This window comes from Scyliorhinus canicula, chromosome 9 (assembly GCF_902713615.1).
Source record: "Scyliorhinus canicula chromosome 9, sScyCan1.1, whole genome shotgun sequence".
Lineage (NCBI taxonomy): Eukaryota > Metazoa > Chordata > Chondrichthyes > Carcharhiniformes > Scyliorhinidae > Scyliorhinus > Scyliorhinus canicula.
Genome location: NC_052154.1, coordinates 85,421,943 through 85,444,426, shown reverse-complemented (window position 1 = coordinate 85,444,426; position 22,484 = coordinate 85,421,943). Strand labels below are relative to the sequence as shown.

Sequence of the window (22,484 nt, the reverse complement as noted above, 5' to 3'; positions counted from 1 at the left end):
ATACCCTCCCTCACTGTATATCCCAGTCACACCCTCCCTCCCTGTATATCCCAGGGCCACACCCTCCCTCCCTGTATATCCGTGTCACACCCTCCCTGTATATCCCAGAGTCACAGCCTCCCTCCCTCCCTGTTTATCCCAGGGCCACAGCCTCCCTCCCTGTATATCCCAGTGTCACACCCCCCTCCCTCCCTGTATATCCCAGAGTCACAGCCTCCCTCCCTCCCTGTATATCCCAGTGTCACACCCTCCCTCCCTGTGTATCCCAGGGCCACAGCCTCCCTCCCTGTCTAGCCCAGTGTCCCACCCTCCCTGTATATCCCGGTGTCACAACCTCCCTCCCTGTATATCCCAGAGTCACAGCCTCCCTCCCTGCATATCCCAGTGTCACACCCTCCCTCCCTGCATATCCCAGTCACACCCTCCCTGTATATCCCAGTGTCACCCCCCCTCCCTGTATATCCCAGTGTCACCCCCCCTCCCTGTATATTCCAGTGTCACACCCTCCCTCCCTACATATCCCAGTGTCACACCCACCCTCCCTGCATATCCCAGTCACACCCTCCCTGTATATCCCAGTCACACCCTCCCTGTATATCCCAGTCACACCCTCCCTGTATATCCCAGTCACACCCCCCTCCCTCCCTGTATATCCCAGTGTCAACTCCCCTCCCTGTATATCCCAGTGCCACCCCCCCCCCTCCCTGTATATCCCAGAGTCACAGCCTCCCCTCCCTGTATATCTAAGTATCACAGCTGCTACCATTTTTACATTTCTCAAGTTTATACTCGTCTACAAGCCATTTCTCTATCCAGTTTTGCTGAAAAGACCATTGCTAGCAGAAACTGAAGTAATTGAATTCAATGCAGCTGGGGCTGAAAAATGAAAGATTTATAAGTTAGTCAGGTAGGTAATCAAAAGGACAGCACACTGGCACAGGAATACTGGCCTCATTGGGGAACAAGCAGAGATAGGCCACTGATTCCAGCAGTTATAAACAGAGAAGTTCCTTGGCTTAACCACAAGGTGATAGAATTCACTTACTGCCCATCAATTTCAATAAGTGCTCCCAGTACAACGTCCACTCAAATTTACATCTTAATTTTAACATTTTGATATTTAAAAAAAGGATCATGCCATGGCATATGGATTCTCTCCATTTACAGGATGAGATGTCTTAACACATCTAAATTCTAGGTAATAATCTATTATGGTATTTCAATTTTATGACCGCACATCTTTAGTAACCCAGGACCAAACACCATTAGCTTTCAATTGTTAAACAGCTGAAACTGTACAGCACTATAAAGGTAACAGCTTCACTTTCAATATTGTCCCACTCCTCTATTTGACACTTGTGAACGGTCTGGTTGTTACTGTATCCTACCGTTAACTCCAAGTTGGGAACACCAACTCGGAGGTATAAACAGAAAATGCTGGATAATCTCAGCAGGTTGGACAGCTCCACAGTTTCGAGTCTGGATGATTATTTGTCAAAGCTTCTTACATTTCTCTCTACTCATACACAAGCTGTTTCTCTATTCAGTTTTATTGAAAACGCCATTGCCAACAGAAGCTACAGTAATTGAATTCAATGCGGCTGGAACTAAAAAATGAAAGGTTTATAGGTTAGTCAGGTAGATTATCAAAAGTTAGCTCCCTTCTCTCTCCACAGACGATGTCAGACCTGCTGAGATTGTCCAGCATTTTCTGTTTCTAATTCCAGCATCTAGTGCAACTTGCTTTTACCAACTCGGAGGTATTGTGCATAATCTGCAGTGGTACAGATAAAGTTTGCAACTTCAAACCCCAAGTTCCAGACAGGAGCAAAAATCCAAGGGTCAACCTTCTTTGCAATTATTTCCACCATTAACAAACCAAATTTTGTGGGTAGGTTTTATTGTTTAAATCAGAATTTATTTTTTTCCCTCAAAATGTTGGGCGATATAATTGTTCAGTTGTGTAGGCCAACATGAATAAGGAACAAAAATGCAGTAAATGACAATGAAATAATGAGAATGATTTAATACGAGTGCAGCTCGCAGGCACTTTCTGGCCCATGCCTGGTGGCTTTGAAGGAAAATTGTAGAATTGGATTGATTTGTTTTGCGCCATTTGCTTCTCTGAGTTTGGTGCATCTTGCTCCCTATAATTCTTTCCCATTTATTCATTGGAATTGATAACTTGACATGCGATTATTTGAAATCAGTCATTGCTGATGGCCAATAGACTGGTTGGAGCCCAATTGCAACTTTTATGTGTGCGACATTTCTGACCACAATTTGAGACATGATGCCTTTGAAAACTATGATTTGGACTCGTGCCAGACATTTAATCATTCCAACCGATATCCCACAAAGGAACTCCCTAGTTGAGAACGCAATTGTGGTAGAGAGCTGCTGATCTTCCAGGGTGTTATATTTCTTGCCTTTAAAGTAGTTTTGAATACTCAGTTACGAAACATTTCCACAAGTGGACATTGCAGTCCCATTGCTCAATATCGAGGCAAAAGATAGAAAGGTCCAGGGAGAACCTGGATTTTGTGTTCTGCCATGCAATTCTCCTCAACCTCAGTAGGCAGATTGTGGAAATACTATAAGCTCGTTCAACTTAAGCAGATAAGTGAACAATCTTCAGTGCATCACAATAACTTAAAACATCATTATTCCCCTCAATTCTTGTGGAGGCGTGACAGGTAAATGAAGTTAAGATACAGATTAGTCATGATGTAATTGAAATGCCGAAACAGGCTTGGGAGTTAAATGGTCAACTGTTGTTCATATTTTATATTTCCCATGCAGAATAACTAGATCCCGGAATACCGTTCAGGCTTCCTTTAATTGGCAATTGATTTTTCAGGCAATTTTGTCCATACAGGCAACCTGCATATTTCTTTGAGGGAGGAAGAATCCATTCGCAGAGAGAAAACTGCATTTCCTTCCATTTAAATTAAAACATTGGCAGCACTTTGACAAATACACAGTTGTAACTGAACACCATAATGGATATTAAAATATTTAACACATTAAAAGTACCAGCCAAGGTGTTACCAAGTCATACTTTATGTATATTAAATGGTCTTTGCTCGAAGAAAAAAATGCGCTTTCCATGCTCTTTAGAGACAGCTTACTGGGACCATAGTCAGCCATTTTATCTATAATGTAGCTGGTATAAAGTGATTCAAATCAATAATTTAATAGAAGCAAAATACATCATCACAATTGAAGTTCATAAAGTCTAATTCTTGGAAGTAAATACAGTTTGAGCTCAGAGTTTAATTGCTGTTTGCAAAGGGAATTTCAATACTGAAAGACACTTAAAACCTTCCCGTTTCATGTGACAAATTGTTGCCTGAGACTCTATTTAAAATTATTTTAACCGTATTAAGTAAAGATGTGGATTTATATATTTTAAAACCTTAGGACATCTCAAAAGTGTTGACAGTTAATAAAGCAGTTGCTGAAGTGCCAGATATACACTGGGTGTAATGGAGTGAAACATTGTCACCATTTTGCACACAACAGGCTCTTGCAAACAGAAAATGAAATAAGAAACCAGATAATCAGTTCCAAGTGTTGATTGATGGGCCCATGTGTAATGATATGTATAATGTAAGGATGTAAGGAGAGTAAAGGGTTAACAAGATGATGTTCACGTATCTCAACACTAGATGGCAACTCAGAGTAGTCTTATAGTAAAAGGCTGCGGGCGGAATTCTCCGCTCCCGGGAAAAATCGGGAGGGCCGTCGTGAACTCGGCTGAGTTTCATAACGGCCTCAGAGGCCGCTCCTCGCCCCCTATTCTCCCCTCCCGGCAGGGCTAGGAGCGGTGCTCCGTAAATCTCGGACGCGGGGTCATCGCGCCGAGAATGACGCGGCCGGCGCGCCTAATGACGTCAGCCGCGCATGCACAAGCCGCCCCGCAAGACGTGGCGGCTTGGTCTTGCGGGGCGGCGGAGGGGAAATAGTGCATCCGATTGAGACGCCGGCCCGACGATCGGTGGGCACCGATCGCGCGCCTGTCCCCTCCCAAGCACAGTCGTGGCGCTCATTCCCCACCAGGCCCCCTACAAGCCCCAAACGGGCATGAAACGGTCGCGAACAGCAGGCCGCTCGGCCCATGGCAATTCTTGCGAGCCGGGTGGGGGGGGGGGGGGGGGGGGGGAATCGCGGGGGGCGTGAAATTTGTCGGGGGGGTCTCCCGCGATTCTCCCACGCAGCGTGGGGAGTGGAGAATCGCGCCCTGCGTCTCTAGGTAGTCGGGAGAAGGTCATGAAGGATAGTGAGAGGTTGAGATAGATTGTTAGCTGTACTAAAAAGATATTAGAGATTTATGTAACATAGATTTTATACTATTGTTTTATTAGCTACTACTTAGTGAAGTGTACGAACCATTGGAAGTAATGTAAAATAAACTAGGTTTGTTTCAAATACATAGCTCGATGTTCTTTGTTAACACTACGCTTTTAGCCATCTTGGAGAACTATACAAAGAACATCACACCATGTTGCCCAGAACATCAGAGAAAACCCTCCTATTCTTTTTCAAATAGTGCCTTTCAATCTTTAACGCTCATCTGAGAGCAACCAACATATCTGCAGTTATGCTGGTCAGTGCGCGTCCAAGGCCACAATCTGCAAGCCATGGGGACAGAAAAGCAAATGGTGGTGTTTATATGGGGAAAGGATAAATACCACCAGTAAAAGAGCTTAGAAAAGAAGTTTGTGAAATATCAAAGGATTATCAGAGAGAAGAGAATTAATTAAACCTGAAATAATCAGTTTATCATTTATTTTAAGCAATGAATGCATCACTTGGTGAACATGTTACTCACCTTGCCAAGAGCGATGGAGCAGGCTGCAAGACCGATGAGGCCACCTTTACGGCTATGAGGATGCTGTGAGAGTGCAAATTCCTGGGACAGGATTTGGATCACATGTTTGATTTGCCCAATGTTATTCTGTGCTACAAACTCTCGCACCAACCTGAGAAGAGGACAAAAATCTATATTACTTAATTGTCTGGAACTGCTGCCATTTTCTCTCAGCTGCCCAATGCCCTCCCTTCATCAAGGTGTTGGTTTCTCACTCATGTACGGATTTAATCTCAGCTCCAGGTGTCCTCCAGTGCATTTGCCGAGTGATCACAGAGTCAACTCCAGTGATTTGAGCACAGGATCTGGAACAGTGTTAATGACATTCTTCCCTCAGACCTAACTTTGCTGACACTTTCTCAGCTCATACACAAGTTAAGTTGCTGGTCTCCATGTCACTGTTCGCCTGCGAGAGCCAGTTCAGGAATGGAGAAAACAGCAAATTAGGAGGAATGCTAATTAACAAGTATATAAATAAGGCTTTTTACCATTGATCACTCCAAGACCTGACGAACTGTCAAGGACTGTAGACAGCTAATGAGTGAGCAGCTATTTAAATAAACAGATATCCTGTCACCTTCTATATAAAGCACCATGTCTTTTGCTCATCAAGTCTCAAATTAATTCTGACCCTTCAGATTCCTGTAAATGTAGTACTTGGGCTATATTAAAGCGCTGTTGTGAGAAGTCTTTGATGAGGCTTTCTAAATCAACTGTACATGTGATGCTCCACCAGATTTCCAATCTAAATGAATTGTCCAAGTCATGTTGGCTGTCCACTCAGCAACAATAAATAAACTTGTTTGGACCCAGTCTGATTTAAGAACAATTCATAGATTAATGATAAAGGTTAAGATTACAAAAGGGTTCAATAGGGGAGATGCAAGGGCAACACGGTAGCACAGTGGTTAGTACTGCTGCCTCACGGCGCCGAGGTCCCAGGTTCGATCCCGGCTCTGGGTCACTGACTGTGTGGAGTTTGCACATTCTCCCAGTGTTTGAGTAGGTTTCGCCCCCACAACCCAAAAGATGTGCAGGCTAGGTGGATTGACCGTGCTAAATAGCCCTTTAATTGGAAAAAAAATAATTGGGTACTCTAAATTTAAAAAAATAAGGTAGATGCAGAGGAGATGCTTCCACTAAGTGCCAGATATATAAGTTAGGTAATAATAGAGAATTCAAGAGAAACTTCTTTAACCAGAGATTGTGGAATGTGGAACACGCTACCACAAAGGGTAGTTTATGAAGTGAATAGCATTTATCAGGAACCGAGACAAGAATGGACAGTTATGTTGATAGGGTTAGGTAAAGGTGGTTGGAAGCACAAACATCCACATAGGCCAGTTAGGCTGAAAGACCACTCAACACACGAACAGGCCAACGTAATTCAGATCCTAAACAGCCAACGTAATTCAGATCCTAAACAGTGAGCACAAGTAGAAATTCCAGACGATGGGGAGGAGAGCTGTGTAGGAGAGGTCAGAGTCAAAGGAAAGAAGATTGATGGAGAGGATGGGGGGTGTAGTTTGATGGGAGGTTCAAAAGGTGGAACATAGATTATGAAATACAGAAACAAATAATTTATTTTAAATCTGTGGTATTGGAAATCACTGTAGGAACGCAAGGACAAGGGATGATGGGGGATATGGGTTCGCTGCAGATTTTAAAAATATTCTTCCATGGGCTGTGGGTGTCACTGGCAAGGCTGACATTTGTTGCCATCCCTAATTTCCCTTCTTCTGACTGGTTGCATGGCCATTTCAGAAGACAGTTAAGAGGCAACCACATTGCTGTGGATCACATGTCAGCCAGACCTGGTAAGGACTGCAGATTTCATGCCCTAAATAAACTGAACTGGACCAGCCATATAAATACTGTGGCTGCAAAAGCAGGTCAGGTGCTCGGAGTCCTATGGAGAGTAATTCACCTCCTGACTCCCCAAAGTCTGTCCACCACCTCCAAGTCACAAATCATGAGTGTGACGGTTACTCCCCACTCGCCTGAATGAGTGCAAAAAACACTCAAGAAGCTCAACAGCATCCAGGACAAAGCAGCCCGCTGAATTGGCATCCCTTCCAAAAACATTCACTCCTTCCACCACTAACACACAATAGCATCCACGTGTACCATCTGCAAGATGCACTGTAGGAACTCACCAAGATTCCTCAGGCAGCCCCTTCCAAACCTACGACCAATATCATCTAGAAGGACAAGGACAATAAATACATGGGAACACCACCACCTGGAAGTTCTACTCCAAGTCACTCGCAACAGTGACTTGGAAATATATCGCCGTTCCGTCACTGGAACTCCCTCCTTAATAGCACAGTGCGTGTACCTACACCACATGCACTGTAGCGGTTCAAGAAGGCAGCTCACCACCACATTCTCAAGGGCAATTAGGGATGAGCAACAAATGCTAGCCTAGCCAGCGAAGCCCACATCACGCAAAAAACAAACATTAAAAAAATATGTTTTTTCCCCAACAATCAATTGGCTTAATGGTCAACTAGCTTTTATATTCTAGATTCATTCATTGAATTTAAATTATACCAACTGCCCTGGTGGGATTTGAACCAACATCCCCAGAGCAATAGCCTGGTGTTCTGGATTACTAGTTCAGTGACATTACCACATCACCGTCTCACTAATTGGACTCTGAGCAACTGAAGCTTGGATCAGCTGATGTTTGAAGGTTAGAAGATGGGAAGCCAATCTGAAGGGCACTGGAATAGTCAACAGGAGATGTCAAAAGTAGAGACAAGGGTTCCAGAAGCAATGGCCTGAGATTGGGCAAGGTTACAATTTGGAAGTAGTCCATCTTAATGGGGAGGTCAGGAGGTCAAACGATACACTCAGTCACTTTGACCGCTGAGGTTGCAGACAGTTTGGCCTAACCCAGGTGTTGTGGTAAGCTTTTGAAGGAGGCCAAAGATGATGGCTTCAGCCTTTCAAATATTTAAGTGAAGTAATTTACTAATTATCAAAAACACACAGTCTGACAACACAAGCAGTTGTGGAGATTTGGAAGGCAATGCTGGCTGTTTCCAGCGTACACATGGAAGTTGACCTCATGAGCTAGTTGACTGTAACCAGTGCCTCGATACTGGGGATATTGGCCCGGGACAGGACTCTCACGTTGCTGCGCCTATCCTGTCGGTGGATTTGCAAGGCATTGCGGAGGCAACGTTGGTGATATTGCTCCAGGGATTTGAGGTGTCTGCTGTATATTTTCCAGGTTTCTGATGCACACAGGACGGTGAGGATCACGGCTGCTCCGTAGACCATGAGCTTGCCGCTGGATTTGAGGTCTCAGTCTTTGAACACACTGTTCCTCAGCCGTCGGAAGACTGCACTGGCACATTGGAGTTGATGCTCGATTTTGTTGTCAATGTCTGCTCACACCGAGAGGAGGCTCCAAAGGTGTGGGAAATGTGTGAATCTTGATGGTCTTGGGGCAGTTGTGTGTGGCAGGAGCGGGCTGTAGCTTGCCCTCTGAATGTGCCTACACACGGGCGTGGTCTGCACACTGCAGCTCAATGACAGAGGTTTGGGTGGTCTAGGTTCTGACCTTGAAGCATTGGAGGTTGAACAGTTTCCTGCTTGTCCGGTAGGTTAGCTCCACTCCAGCGGGGAACTTTATGGTTACGGAGTGTTGCTGCAAGAAAGATAAAGAGCATTGGTGCAACCCTGTTTGACCTCAGTTTGCACACGTATTGGGTCTGTGGGGTTCCATTGGTGAGGATCATGGCTTGCATGATATATGACCACAATACAATGTGTGCAACCAAGTGAGGATTTGAGCTGGGCAATGGGAGAAGAAGGTGCAACAGGAAGATGGTGTGGGCGGCCATGTCAAAAGTTACATAGAAGCTGAGATCACCCAATGAAGAGAATCCTTGAATGATTTCAGGTAAAATAATTGGCTGCTCTCTGAAAAAGGTCTCAATTTAAGAGTGGCAACTATAGATTCCCCAGTAGTAACAATCAATTTTGTAATCAAATCACAAACATACTCCACCCAGTGTCATGACAATTCTTCAAGTTGGGCAGTGATCTGGGGTGGCCCGGTGCCACAGTGGTTAGCACTGCTGCCTCACAGTACTGAAGACCCGGATTTGATCCCAGCCTCGGATCACTGTCGGTGTGGAGTTTGCACATTCTCTCCATGTCTGCTTGCGCCCCCCCCCCCCCCCCCCCCACCCCCCCGCCTCCCCCCAACCAACCCAAAGATATGCAGGGTAGATGATTTGGCCACACTAAATTGCCCCCTAATTGGAAACATTTAAAAAAAGTTAGGCAGTGAGTGGAAAAGGCAAAAGCTGCTTCCTCTGTACCAAATGATCTTGTATGTACTGGCACACTCAAAAGTACCTTTACTATCAATGCACTCATAGGTACCCTGCCTTGATTTCCTCCGGGTAGGGTTTCCTCCGGGTGTTCCCTTTTCCTCCAACAGTCCAAAAGATGTGCAAGTTAGGTGGATTGGCTATGCCAAATTGGCCCTAGGTGCCGTTACAGGGTTTGGGCCTAGGTGGGGTGCTGTTTCAGAGGGCCGTTGCAGACTTGATGGGCCAAATGGTCTCCTTCTGCACTGTAGGGTTCTATGATTTTGAAAACATAGTCATTTAACTAAGGCAATTCAGTGCTGTCAATGCAGAAAGCAGAGGACACTGCAAAAATATCACGCCAACAGCTCTCTTCTCGTCAAGCTCATGAACTTGCTTGGCTACGCTCTCACCTATCCAATTGTAATCAAAGTATCTTGGGAATCCCTGTGAACATATGGCACTATGTTGAAGACACGGATGCTACATCTTAAGCTGCTTACACACTGATTTAGAAATGGTGAGTTGTGGATTCTGCTCTATGAAACCATTGGCTTGTAAAATTAAGAATTGTTCTGCCACCCTTTCACCCAAAACTGGTGCTTTAATGAAATAAAATGCACTGGAGACACTCAATTAGCTCCTCACTCACGATCTTAGTGGGGAGACACACAGTGCAGTTCTCCTCACAGGGGAGGGCGAGGAAAAAGGCTGCCCACCCCGAGCAGCACTGGGAGCAGGCATTCTACTTCATTGGGCCACCACTTTCACTCCCTCAGAGAAGGTGCGATACTACAACTTGCTTTTATATAGCACCTTTCTAGTGGTAAAATATGCTGAGGCCTTGCACAGGAGTGTTACCAGACACAGTTTGACATCAAGTCACAAAGAGATATTGGAGCACAGGGGACCAACAGCTTGATAAAGAGTTGGGTTTTAAGGACGTCTTTAAGGAATACAGAGGGAGATATAAAGTGGAGAGCTTTAGTGAGGGAAGTCCAGAAGTAGAGGTCCAGGCAGCTAAAGGCACATTAATCAATAGTGGAGGAAAGGAAACGGAGATGAGGAATTGGCCAGAATTTAAGAAAGGAAATTCAACAGAATCACTTGACACCTTCACAAATGAAGCAAAACACTACAGATGAGATATATGTATACAATTACCCAGAGATTTACATTTGTCATAGACCTATATTCTCTAGACCTTTAGGGCTGGTTTAACTCAGTGGGCTAGACAGCTGGTTTGTAATGCAGAACAAGGTCAGCAGTGCGGGTTCAATCCACATACCAGCTGAGAATTTGGAATTCTCCGTCTACCCGAATAGGTGCCGAAAAGCAACTAGGGGCTTTTGACAGTAACTTCATTGCAGTGTTCATGTAAGTCTACTTGTGACAATAAAAAGATTATTATTATATTCTTCGCCCGAAAGTTATACTAAATAGAGAGGGCCCAATTATTTTATATACATCGCCTAAAATTCACATAAAACTATGTGCATCTCAAGAGATGCCATCTCCTCTTCTCCCCAAATTGTCAGGAATGTTAAAAGATATATTGGAAAAATATACATTGTGAAAGCCTGAAGACCAAGCAATTACTTCAAGGTTTCCAGCACAGTACAAAGAAGAAATTCCAGTAAGATCTCCAAATCTAAGCTTAACTTGATTTGCATCAAGTATGATCAATTCACTTATGTAATCTTCAACAACAACCTGACATAGTCATACTCACCATAAACATACCTTTCAACCAATGTCCTCCCAGGCTCCTCTGTCACCATCTCCGGGTATACCCTGTCCACCGGCAGGACAGAACCAGGAGATGTGGTAGCACAATGAAATTCATTCATGAAAGAACCACTCCGGGACAATGTCATGAATTCTCAAGATATCAGGTCAAACACAGGCAGAGTAATCGGATCATCACCTTGGGTTCAACCAACGCCAATCAGCTCCAGACTATATTACAGCTTCCAAACATGGGTAAAAGAGCGAAATCCCCACGGTGAGGCCAGAGTGACTGTCCTTGAAAATGAAAATGAAAATCGCTTATTGTCACGAGTAGGCTTCAATGAAGTTACTGTGAAAAGCCCCTAGTCGCCACATTCCGGCGCCTGTCCGGGGAGGCTGGTACGGGAATCGAACCGTGCTGCTGGCCTGCTTGGTCTGCTTTAAAAGCCAGCGATTTAGCTGAGTGAGCTAAACCAGCCAGATGTTAAGGCAATAGGAGTAAGCAAAATTGAAGTCAATGAGAATCAGGGACAAACTTCTCTACTGGTTGGAGTCATACCTAGCACCAAGGAAGAGCATTGTGGTTGGGCCCAAACATCTTTAGCTGCTTCATCAGTGACATTCCATCCATTACAAGGTCAGAAATGGGATCATCACTGATGTTTGCTCAGTGTTCTATACCACTCACGATTCCTTGCATATTGAACAGGATATGCCTGCACACAGCATCGCCTGGGCAACATTCAGGCTTGGACTGATAAGGAAATAGTAACATTCATGCCAGACAAGTGCCAGGCAATGGCCATCTCCAACAAGAGTGTCTGACCATCTCCCCTCGACAGTCAATGCCACTAGCCTAGCTGATGCCTTAACATTAGCAAAAAAACAAGTATTATTCACAAAAATACTGTGGCCAATGGAGGTCATAGCCTGAAATTTCTGCAGTAAGTAACTCACCTGCTGATTTCCAAAGCCTCTCCCCATCTTTAAGTCAAGAGAGTGGTGAAATACTCCCCACTTGCCTGTACAAGTACAGCTCAACACAAATCGGACAAAGCAGCCAATTTGATTGACACCTAATACATCACTTTCGGCATTCACTCTCTCCACCACTGGCACACTGGCAGCATGTACCATTCATAAGATGCATGCAGCAACTCACCATTTCATCACTATTGCCAATGCCCTCTAACTCCCTCCTTGAGAGAATAGAGGGCGCACCTATACCACAAGGACTGCAACAGTGCAGATGGCAACAAACGCTGGTCTTGCCAGCAATCTATGAATGAATAAAATTCAGTGTGAAAGACTGACTGGGAGGCATGGTGTGGCAAGTGTTGGTTTATTTATTTGCATTATTAAATGAAGGCTGGAAAAACTTGCATTTATGCAGCACGTTGTGTCACAACAGGGTGTTCCATACTACTTTACAGCCAATGAGGGACATTTTCTTAACACTGGTGTAACAAAGGAAACAGCAGCCATTTTGCACACTCCAGGCTCCGACAAACAGTAATAAGATCATTTTATTTATCTATTTTCAGGCATAAATATTGGCCAGGACACGAGGAGAACTTCTCCTGTCCAAAACAGTGCCATGGGATCTTTTACATCCCCCAGAGGGGTCATCAGGAGCTCAGTTTTATCTTTCACCCGAAGCATGGAATCCCCAACAATGCAGTGGAGGAGCATTACCACACCTAGAATATGTGCTTAAGCGTCTAAATTGATGCTCAGATGAGTAATACCAACTGAGTCATGGCTGATAATGCCTGTGCATATTGAAATGAATGCAAGAAATTTGTACATATATATTGTATTATATAGATCTGGTACAATAGTAATTTTAATAACCAGGGTTAGGATGTGTATATATCTGGGTGGCATGGTGGCATAGTGGTTGGCACTGCTGCCTCACAGCACTGAGGACCGGGTTCGATCCCAGGCCGGGTCACTGTCCACGTGGAGTTTGCACATTCTCCCAGTGTCTACATGTGTCTCACCCCCACAACCCACGTGCAGGGTAGGTGAATTGGCCGTGCTAAATTGCCCCTTAATTGAAAAAATAATCGGGTACTCTAAATTTATAACATTTTTAAAAAAAGGATGTGTATATATCTGTTGCAGTGATGTTTTTTCCAAACCTGGTTTATAAGACAGACAGACGTTGGGGCTGTAGAATGTGCAATTAAAATGTTGTAAAACTGACACTTCCGGTGGCGGCGATGACGTAGGAAGCCGCACATTTGGGAGCTCCCGTTTCAAACGGACTTTTCGGCTCTTTTTAGAGCCCAAAACGGAACTTTTTCGACGTCTCCCAGTGGAAGAAGGTGTGCTGATCGACTTTCCTCCGCAGTCCATGACTCGAACTCGGAGTGGAAAGGGGGAAAAAACGGCAGCAGCTCCCCAGAAAAAACGGGGGAAGGAATCCAAGATGGCGGCCGGCGGAGCTCCAGAGGAGTGGAAGCAGTGGGCCCTGGAGCAACAAGCTGCTCTCCTGCGCTGTTTTGCAGATTTCAAGGCTGAGGTACTGAGCTCTCTGCAGGAAACGAACAAAAGGCTGTCGGAGATTCAGACGACCCAGGGTGCTGCCATCAAGGAGCTGCAGACGCAGGCCACTGAACGAGAGGAAGAGGCCGGGACCCTCATGAGTAAGGTGGAGGAACACAAGGCGCTCCACAAGAAGTGGCAGGACCGCTTCAAGGAGCTTGATCACCGCATGAGGCGGAAAAATCTGCGGATCTTGGGCCTTGCGGAGGGGCTGGAGGGGTCGGACCTGACAACCTACGTGGCTGCGATGCTGAACTCGCTAGTGGGGGCCGGGTCTTTCCATCTGCCCTTGGAGCTGGAGGGAGCCCACAGGGTACTGGCCAGGAGGCCTAAGGAGAATGAACCCCTGCGTGCGGTGCTGGTGATGTTCCACCGGTTCAATGATCGGGAGTGTGTGCTGCGCTGGGCCAAGAGAGTGAAGAGCAGCAACTAGGAGAATGGGGTAGTAAGGATCTACCAGGATTGGAGCGCGGAGGTGGCTAAGCGGAGGTCCGGGTTTAATCGGACGAAAGAGGTGCTTTACAAGAAGAAGATTAAGTTCGGAATGTCGCAGCCTGCGCGCCTGTGGGTAACTTATTCGGATCGGCATTATTATTTTGATTCCCCGGAGGAGGCGTGGGCTTTCGTGCGGACGGAGAAACTGGACTTGAACTAGGGGTTGCTGTGCTGTTGCTGTGTTCTCTTTTTCTGTACTTTTACAATTTTGATATAGGTATTTATGGGGGTGTTGTTCTGTTATGTTTTTTGCTGTGGGGCATTGTTTGAGTTTTGTAACTTGCGGGGAGGGTTGGGGGGGTTTGTTGTATTCTATGTTGGGTTGGGGGTATGGAGTGGGGCTGGTATTTGGGCGCTGCGTCAGAAGGGTGTGGTGGGGCAGTGCGAAAGCGCGGGCTTTCCTCCGGTTTCCCGCGCTGCGGGGCTGGGGGGTGGAGATGATGACGGGAGGGGGGGGGCCTTAACTGGTTCTTCCCCGCGCGGGAGCGGTGCCTGGAGGAGGGATAGGATGGGGGATGATCCCACTTTGGGAGGGGTCGGGTTATTGGCAGGAGTTTCCGGGGTCAGCAGAAGTTAGCTGATCCACGGAAGTACAATGGAGGACGGTTCGCGGCTAGGAGGGTTCCTAGCCTGGGGGGGAAAGGGGAATACCGGGTTGCTGCTGGTAGGGTCAGGAAGGAGCTGGTGGGGGCTGGGGGGACAGAGGTGAGGTGTTGTTGCCGTGGGGACTGGGTCGGGTAGGGGGTGCTGGCCTGGGGCGGGCAGTCGACGGGCTATGGCTAGTCGACGTGGGAGGGGGGCGGGACGCCCTCTGATCCGGTTGGTCACCTGGAATGCGAAAGGATTGAATGGGCCGGTGAAGCGGTCGAGGGTACTTGCTCATCTGAGGGGGCTAAAGGCAGATGTGGCGATGCTTCAGGAGACCCACCTGAAGGTGGCGGACCAGGTCCGTCTGAGGAAGGGATGGGTGGGGCAGGTTTTCCACTCTGGGTTGGATGTGAAGAACCGGGGAGTGGCGATTCTGGTGGGGAAAAATGTGTCGTTTGAGGCGGATAAGGCAGGTAGGTGTGTTATGGTTGGGGCAGGCTACAAGGAGAAAAGGTGGTACTTGCTAGTGTGTATGCCCCGAATTGGGACGACACGGGCTTTATGAGCCGTATGTTGGGACGGGTCCCGGATCTCGAGGCGGGAGGTCTGATCATTTGGGGGGGGGGTACTGAGAGGGTTTATGGACCAGATGGGTGGGGTGGATCCATGGAGGTCTGTGAGGCCGAGGGCACGGGAGTACTCTTTCTTCTCCCACGTACATAGGGTCTACTCTCTTCTTCATGGTGAGTAGGGGTCTGATTCCGAGCGTGGAGGAGGCAGAGTATTCGGCCATTGCAATCTCCGACCACGCTCCGCATTGGATGGAGTTGGAGATGGGGGAGGTGCGGGACCAGCGTCCGTTGTGGCGGTTGGATGTAGGGTTGTTAGCGGAGGAGGAGGTGCGTAGGAGTGTCCGGGCAAGTATTGAGGGGTACTGCGAGGTGAATGATACGGGGGAGGTTCAGGTGGGGGTGGTCTGGGAAGCCCTGAAAGCAGTGATTCGTGGGGAGCTGATATCCATCCGGGCACACAGGGAGAGGAGCGAGAAGAGTGAGAGGGATAGACTGGTGGGAAGGATGCTGGAGGTAGACAGGAGGTACGCATAGGCACCAGAAGAGGGACTGTTGGGGGAGGGGGGGTGTAACTTAACACTGGGTTAACTTAAGTTGTTGTTAATATGTTGGGTTGTTCATTGAGGAGGGGCGAAGGTTTATGATTGTTGTTATTACTGTTATCGTTGGTATTTTAGTATGGTTTGATGTTATTGTGTAAATTCAAAATTTTTCAATAAAATTTTTTTTTTTAAAATGTTGTAAAACTGAGATCATCATTCTTTCAAGCCACATTGATATTTACAAGGAGAGGCCGAATGGGTTGTTGCTACAATTTCTATAGAGTAGATCATTAGAGACAATAGGCCAGTTCTCTGGCCCCATTGCTCTCCAGCGTGAGCGCGACAAGGCCAGTGAATAGTGGGAGGCCAAAAACGAGAACTGCGCCGGGCGCAAAACCGTTTGCGATACAACCGGCCTGCTCCTGTAGGTGGAATCTGGATCCCGTCATAGCATGGCAAGAAGCCAATAATTACCACAGTGCCACCCCACAGCCTCCCGTGATCCAGCGGCCTCTCCAGCAAGTGGTCACACTGGCGTTGATTAGTGCTCCTTCTTAAAAACGTAAACATGGCGGAAGGGGTTTTGTGGGGAGCTGAGGAGGTGATTAGCAATCTGCGCTCACAGATATAGAGCCTAGTGGCACTGGGCGTGCCGCCTCAGTGGTGTGTGTAGGCACCCTCAGCTGGGGTGGTCCACTGGGGGAAGGGAGGGCAACCACACGCAGCTCCGCTATGCCAACCCCTAGATCTTGTGTACCTGTTCCGGGGGCAACCATTACCCTGACCATCTGCCCCACCGCACATCGATAACCTCCAACAACTGCTGAGGCCTCTGGCCGTGTGTCTGAAGGCTATTGCAGAATTGGCTCTCGTGGTTAAGTGAGCACTTCACAGATCCCAAGTGGATTCCCATGGGTGGCCGAGCAATGTAGCATGCGGGAGCCACTGCCTAGCATCCCAATCAGACCGTGATGCCGGGACACTGTGGGAGGCAACACCACACGCACAGCAGCCAAGATCCGAACACTCAGGGGATGGGCCCCAGCCCTGGGGACATGTACATGGGGGACCTGGGGGCCACTGCTGGTGAGGGCATACAATGAGGCTAGGGAGAGGTGGGGGGGTAACTCGCACCTACACTATCGCAGGCATCCATCTCTCTGCTATTGAAAAAGGACAAGGATCAGGAGCAGTGAGGATTGTACCATCTGATATCGCTGTTGAATATGGACAGCAGGTTGTTGGCAAAGGAGTTGGCTTCGCGAATTGAGGGATGTGTCTCGGGGGTGATAGGCGAGGATCAAACCGGGTTTGTGAAAGGTGGACAGTTGTCGGAAAATGTGAGGAGGCTGCTTAATGTGATTATGATAATAATAATAATAGCTTATTGTCACAAGTAGGCTTCAATGAAGTTACTGTTAAAAGCTCCTGGTCGCCACATTCCGGTGCCTGTTCGTGGAGGACGGTACAGGAATTAAACCCGCGCTGCTGGCCTTGTTCTGCATTACAAGTCAGCTGTTTAGCCCACTGTGCTAAACCAGCCAGGTAAGATGCCTCCGGAGGGGCAGGAGATGGAGGTGTAGTGGCAATGGATGCAGAGAAGGCTTTCGACCGGGTAGAGTGGGAACACTTGTGGGAGTTGCTGGGCCGGTGTGCATTTGGGCACGGGTTTGTGGGACTTGCTCCAGTTGCTGTACAAGGCACCGGTCGCAAGTGCGCGAATGAACCGGCTGAGATCGGGATATTTCGGGCAGCATCGCAGGACGAAACAGGGGTGTCCGCTCTCCCCACTGATTTTTGCCTTGGCTATAGAGCCATTGCCAATGGCCCTTCAGAGCATTGCGGGATTGGAAAGGGATTGTGCAGGGAGGCATCGAACACAGAGTTTCGCTGTATGCGGGCACCCTATTGTTATATACCTCGGACCCACTGGGTGGCACTGGGAGCATTATGGGGATTTTGGAGGACTTTGATCGGTTCTCCAGGTACAAGTTGAACATGGGAAAAAGCAAGATGTTCTCGAATTAGACCAGAGAGCAGGAGAGGAGGTTAGGGGCGTTGTAGTTTCAGATAGTGGGGGCGTGTTTTAGATACCTCGGCATTCAGGTGATGCAGGATTGGGCGCAGGTGCACAAGTTAATTTGACCCAGTTGGTAGAGCAGATGTAGGGGGACTTCAAGAGATGGGATGTGTTGCCACTGTCGACGGTGGGACGGGTGCAGACAGTAAAGATGAGGATGTTGCCAAGGTTCCTGTATGTCCCAAAGTCATTATTTTAAAAGGTTAACGCGCTGATCTCTGGATTTGTATGGGCAAGGAAGACCCCATGGGCCAAAAGGGCTTTTTTGGAGTGGGGAGGTAGGCCGGGGGGGGGGGGGGGGGGGGGGGGGGGGGGGTGGTATACGGGGGGTTGCCATATATAATGAAACATCGCCATGATTCGGAAATGGATAGTGGGGGAGGGGCTGGTGTGGAAGCAGATGGAGGTGGCTTCTTGTAGGGGAATGAGGTTAAGGACATTGTTAACAGCGCCTCTGTCATTTTTGCCGACCAGGTACTCAGAGCCCAGTGGAGTGAAGGCCTTGAGGTTTCGGGGGCAGTGGAGGCAGCATTTGGGACTGTGATAATCATAGATTTGCACCGAGGGGGCTGGATACAAGGTTTCGGGGGTGGCAGCAAGCAGGGATTGAGCGAGTCGAGGACCTGTTTGTAGGGGGGGTTCCGAGAAATTAGAGGACCTGGGGGAAGAGTATGAGCTGCCCAGGGGGAATGGTTTCAGGTACTTGCAGGTTTGGGATTTTGTGAAGAGAAAGGTGCCATCCTTTCCGGGCTGCCAGGCTTGGGGTTGTAAGACAAGGTGCTGTTGAAGGGAGAGATAGGGGAGGGGAAGGTGTCTGAGGTCTGCAAGGAGCTGATGGATTGGGAGGGGGCCCCAGTGGGGGATATAAAGCAGAAGTGGGAGGAGGAGCTGGGTGGGGAGGGAAAGGCCGGGATTGGGAGGAGGCCAAGTGGAGGGTGAATGTGTCCTCAACGTGTGCAAGGCTAATTCTGGTTAAAGTAATTCAGAGCACATATGACGGCTGCGCAAGTGAGTAGATTTTTTTTGAGGAGGTAGAAGATAGTTGTGGGCGGTGTGCAAGGAGGCCTGCCAATCTCGTTCACATGTTCTGGGCATGTCCAGACCTAAAGGGGTTCTGGTAGGGGTTTGTGGACATAACATCCGAGGTGTGGGGAGTAAAGGAGGCCCGAAGTCCAGAGGTAGCAATATTTGGGGTGTCGAAAGATCCGGGAGTCCAGGGGGCGAGAGAGGCCCATGTCCTGGCCTTTGTCCCCCTGATAACCCAGATTTTGCTTGGATGGGGGAACTTGGAGCCACTGAAAGCGGGGGTGCGGGTGAGCGACCTGACAGAATTCCTGAGGCTGAAGGTCAAGTACGTCCTGAGATGGTTGGTTGATGGGTTCGCTTGGAGGTGAAAGCCGTTCATTGACTTCTTTAAGGAAGATTGAGGAGTCAGCAAAAGGGGAGGGGGGTGAGGGGTTAAAATGGAGAAAGCAGGACAGGGCAAGGGAGCATTATTGGGGAGTGGGGGAGACTGGAGTGGGTGTTGATAATTTATAATGTATAATTTTGCTTCTGCTTCGGTTTGTTTTTATGAAAATGCCTGAATATTTTGTTTAAGAGGTAGTTTAATACTGTTTTAAAATATCATACCCCTATTTGTGAATGGAATCACTCCTGGAGTGAAGTATACTTTCCTCACTTTTTAAGAATTATTGAGGTTGCTGCCCGGTATCTTGCAAAAGTCGGGGCCTCGTCCAGGATCTGAATAATATTCATAAATTGAGACGCCACGAGCAAATTGAGAGGAGATGTCATTGGCAGCATGCAAATGGATCTGGATTAAATTAAGCGGAAACTTTAAGGAAAGTCTGGGTTTTAATGCAGATGGTCTGACAGTCATAAGTAACTGTTGTAAAGGACATAGTGTTCCTGAGTACAGTAATTATTCAGTTGATCAAGTAATCATTATCAAGGCTCTCCACATACATGCTTGTTATGTAAAAGGGAAACAAATTTGAAAATGTTGAACAAGTTCTCATTGAGAGACCTTAATTTCACCAGTTATTGAAAATATGTGACTGGCAATTTTGTTTTTGAGCAGAAAACGGTTTTGTCAGCAAGCACAGACAAGAATTATGAGCAGAATCCTCCAGAAACCAAAACCCTGAGACCAAACGTGCAATCCTCCTCCATCACATCCCAGCTGCTAATTGCTGCAATTAAGTCAACTCCAATTTAATTAACATTTTTAGAACTATCTGGAGAGATGCTTTGTGTTGCTCCTGGACTTGGTAAAATGTGATGATCTAACTATTGCTGGATGGTTGCCACAAAAACATTATGCACTGTTGGTACAAGTGGCTATAGACATAGAAATAACATCCCAGATACATAGAATAGAATTTACAAATACTGACAGGTTTATGGCATTTAAAGTTTTTTTATTACTGAATTATATGTCTGAAATATTTGTGATCTGCAGGATACAAAGGAAGATGATAGGGAGGATGTTTAGGATCATATATGGATAGAATATGGCATAATTGAGGGAGGTTTGGTACTTGGGAATACAATATACTAACTAAAGGTGGGGGGAGGGGGCAATCAGGGTCTGGACAATTTGGGTGAAGGAGGCAATGACACAAGGAAGAAATAGATGGAAACTTGTATTTCCTCCTGTTTGACAATTGTGTGACTCCAGGACTTTTGGATGTCCCCTGTGTATGTAATGGAGGGAAGCCTGCTTTCTGTGCTTTTAGTGTTGAGGTCTGTGCCTTTGTGTGGGGAAGAAAGTTTCTGTCTCTTCATGCTGTGGAGTGAGGAAGAGAATGCAGCTGTCATTAGGTCCTGCCCTGCAATCTCAAGTGACTTCCATGGACTTTATGACCATCTCCCCTGGTTACCTGGTGGCTGGCGGCAGGGGGTAAATGTTTACAGGAAAATAAAAATTAAATGCGAAAAAATTAAGAAAAATCTGATTCTAAAATCAAACACGTGCAGGTGAGGTGGATTGGCCACGCCACTATGTGTCTCGATAGGCTGAATGGTCTCCTACACTGCAGGGATTCTATGACTTGCCATCAGAGTCTGGGAATGCACATCAATTCAGCTAATTAAGAAATACTTTCTATTTATCCAACCATCAAGACAAACTCCTGGTGGCAGGATTGAGGCAGGCCCTGGATTGGTAGGTGGGCCCGTGTCGCCTGCCGCATTCAGTATGGAGGAGGACCCGGGCCCGGAGGGCGATTGTCCGAAGGCTGCCAGCCGCCAAATGTCAGGCACGGAGGGTGCACATGAGGCTCTCTGCAGAGGGACGCAGGGCTCACTCATGCCTGACACGGTGTTGCCCCTCACGCCCTCTGGGGAACTGAAGGTTCTTTTATTTTTATGTCTCCATAGATAGTTCAGGCAGTGCCCTATTGGGCCCCCCTCCACCATTGCCTCCCCCCACCTCCCTCCTTTCTCCTCTCACCCCACCACCCTGCTTTCCTCCTCCCCTTCCTTTCCCTCTGTTGGTACAGAGGCGAAGGTATCTGATCTCTCCAGCGTAACATTTAGCGCTTGTACTGTTTGTTTTTTGTACAACTGTGTTGAGAACTGTTTTAATAATTAGATTTCTCTCCCTCTCTCTCCCTCTCTCTCCCTCTCTCTCCCTCTCTCTCCCTCTCTCTCCCTCTCTCTCCCTCTCTCTCCCTCTCTCTCCCTCTCTCTCCCTCTCCTCCCTCTCCTCCCTCTCCTCCCCCCATATGTTAGTACAGAGGGAAGTGTACCCTGTTTCTCAAACGCAAAATTAGTGCTTGTACCGTTTGGCCTTGTACAAATGTAATGGTTACTGTTTTAAATTTTTTTTTAAATATGAACTCCAGAGATATAATCCAGTCAAAGACTCCAATGCTTTACTGGAGGAGTGCTGCACTATTGGAGATGCCATCTTTCAGATAAGATGTTAAATTTAAGCCCCAGTGGAAATTTTACTTCAACAGCATTTTCTTCAACCTCTTTACTTCCCTGAAGAACCCCAGCTGACATGTGAGTTATGAATCACTCAAGACAAACAGCAACATCCTGTAAAATAGTTCCCTCTCCACTAGGAAAAAGAGTCAAGGGGCTTTCATCTGTACATTTATACCAATACAACACAGGAAATGAGGGTACAATTAACTCAAGATAGTTCAGTATTTCGTCATTCTACACATTGTGTAATCAGCATCTTAAATAACTTCCCCAACTAATAACATATGCGTAACCACAATACTTCAGCCTAACGTTGAGGATCTTATTCTTGGTGCTGGTTTCCTTTGCATCGTGGTGAGGAACATGTGCACTGGATCCTTATATTCACAATGTGGAAACTACTTCCCTTACTCCAGCTGCAGAAGAGAAAACCTGTAGGTATCGGGTCCTGTTGTCCACACGCTATCACCGTGCAGCTCATATGCTCGCACCCTGGCCAACAAGCATCAGGAAAAAAGGCGCTAGTGTAGGAGGCGACAAGTAGTTATCATAGTAAATGGAAAGCTGTCGCACTGGTGGGCACAAGCTCTCAAACAAATTGCCATCTCTCTGGGCTTCAGGTATCGTGTACACTGAGGGGACAGGATCCCAAGGAGGTCAGATCCTTTCCTCATTTGTGGAGTTAATCAAAATATTACAGGGGGTGGCAATTCAGCATATGCGGCAGCTATTTCAAAGAGGAATCTCATAGTTCCACTCCGGTGTTGTTTTGCATATCTCTTTTTT

At 47.1% G+C, this 22,484-nt stretch overlaps 1 protein-coding gene across 3 annotated transcripts in view; it reads right to left on the bottom strand.

Annotated features, from left to right (window-relative positions):
• Window positions 1–22,484, bottom strand: part of vac14 (vac14 homolog (S. cerevisiae)) — a 413,902-nt gene that overhangs the window by 371,103 nt on the left and 20,315 nt on the right. For all 3 annotated transcript variants that reach the window (XR_005461858.1, XM_038807077.1, XM_038807078.1), the window contains exon 3: window positions 4,835–4,985. Coding sequence is in view for 2 of the 3 variants with exons in the window: in XM_038807077.1 (XP_038663005.1) it covers window positions 4,835–4,985 (151 nt within the window). In the remaining variant the exon portion in view is untranslated. The remainder of the gene's footprint in view (window positions 1–4,834; window positions 4,986–22,484) is intronic.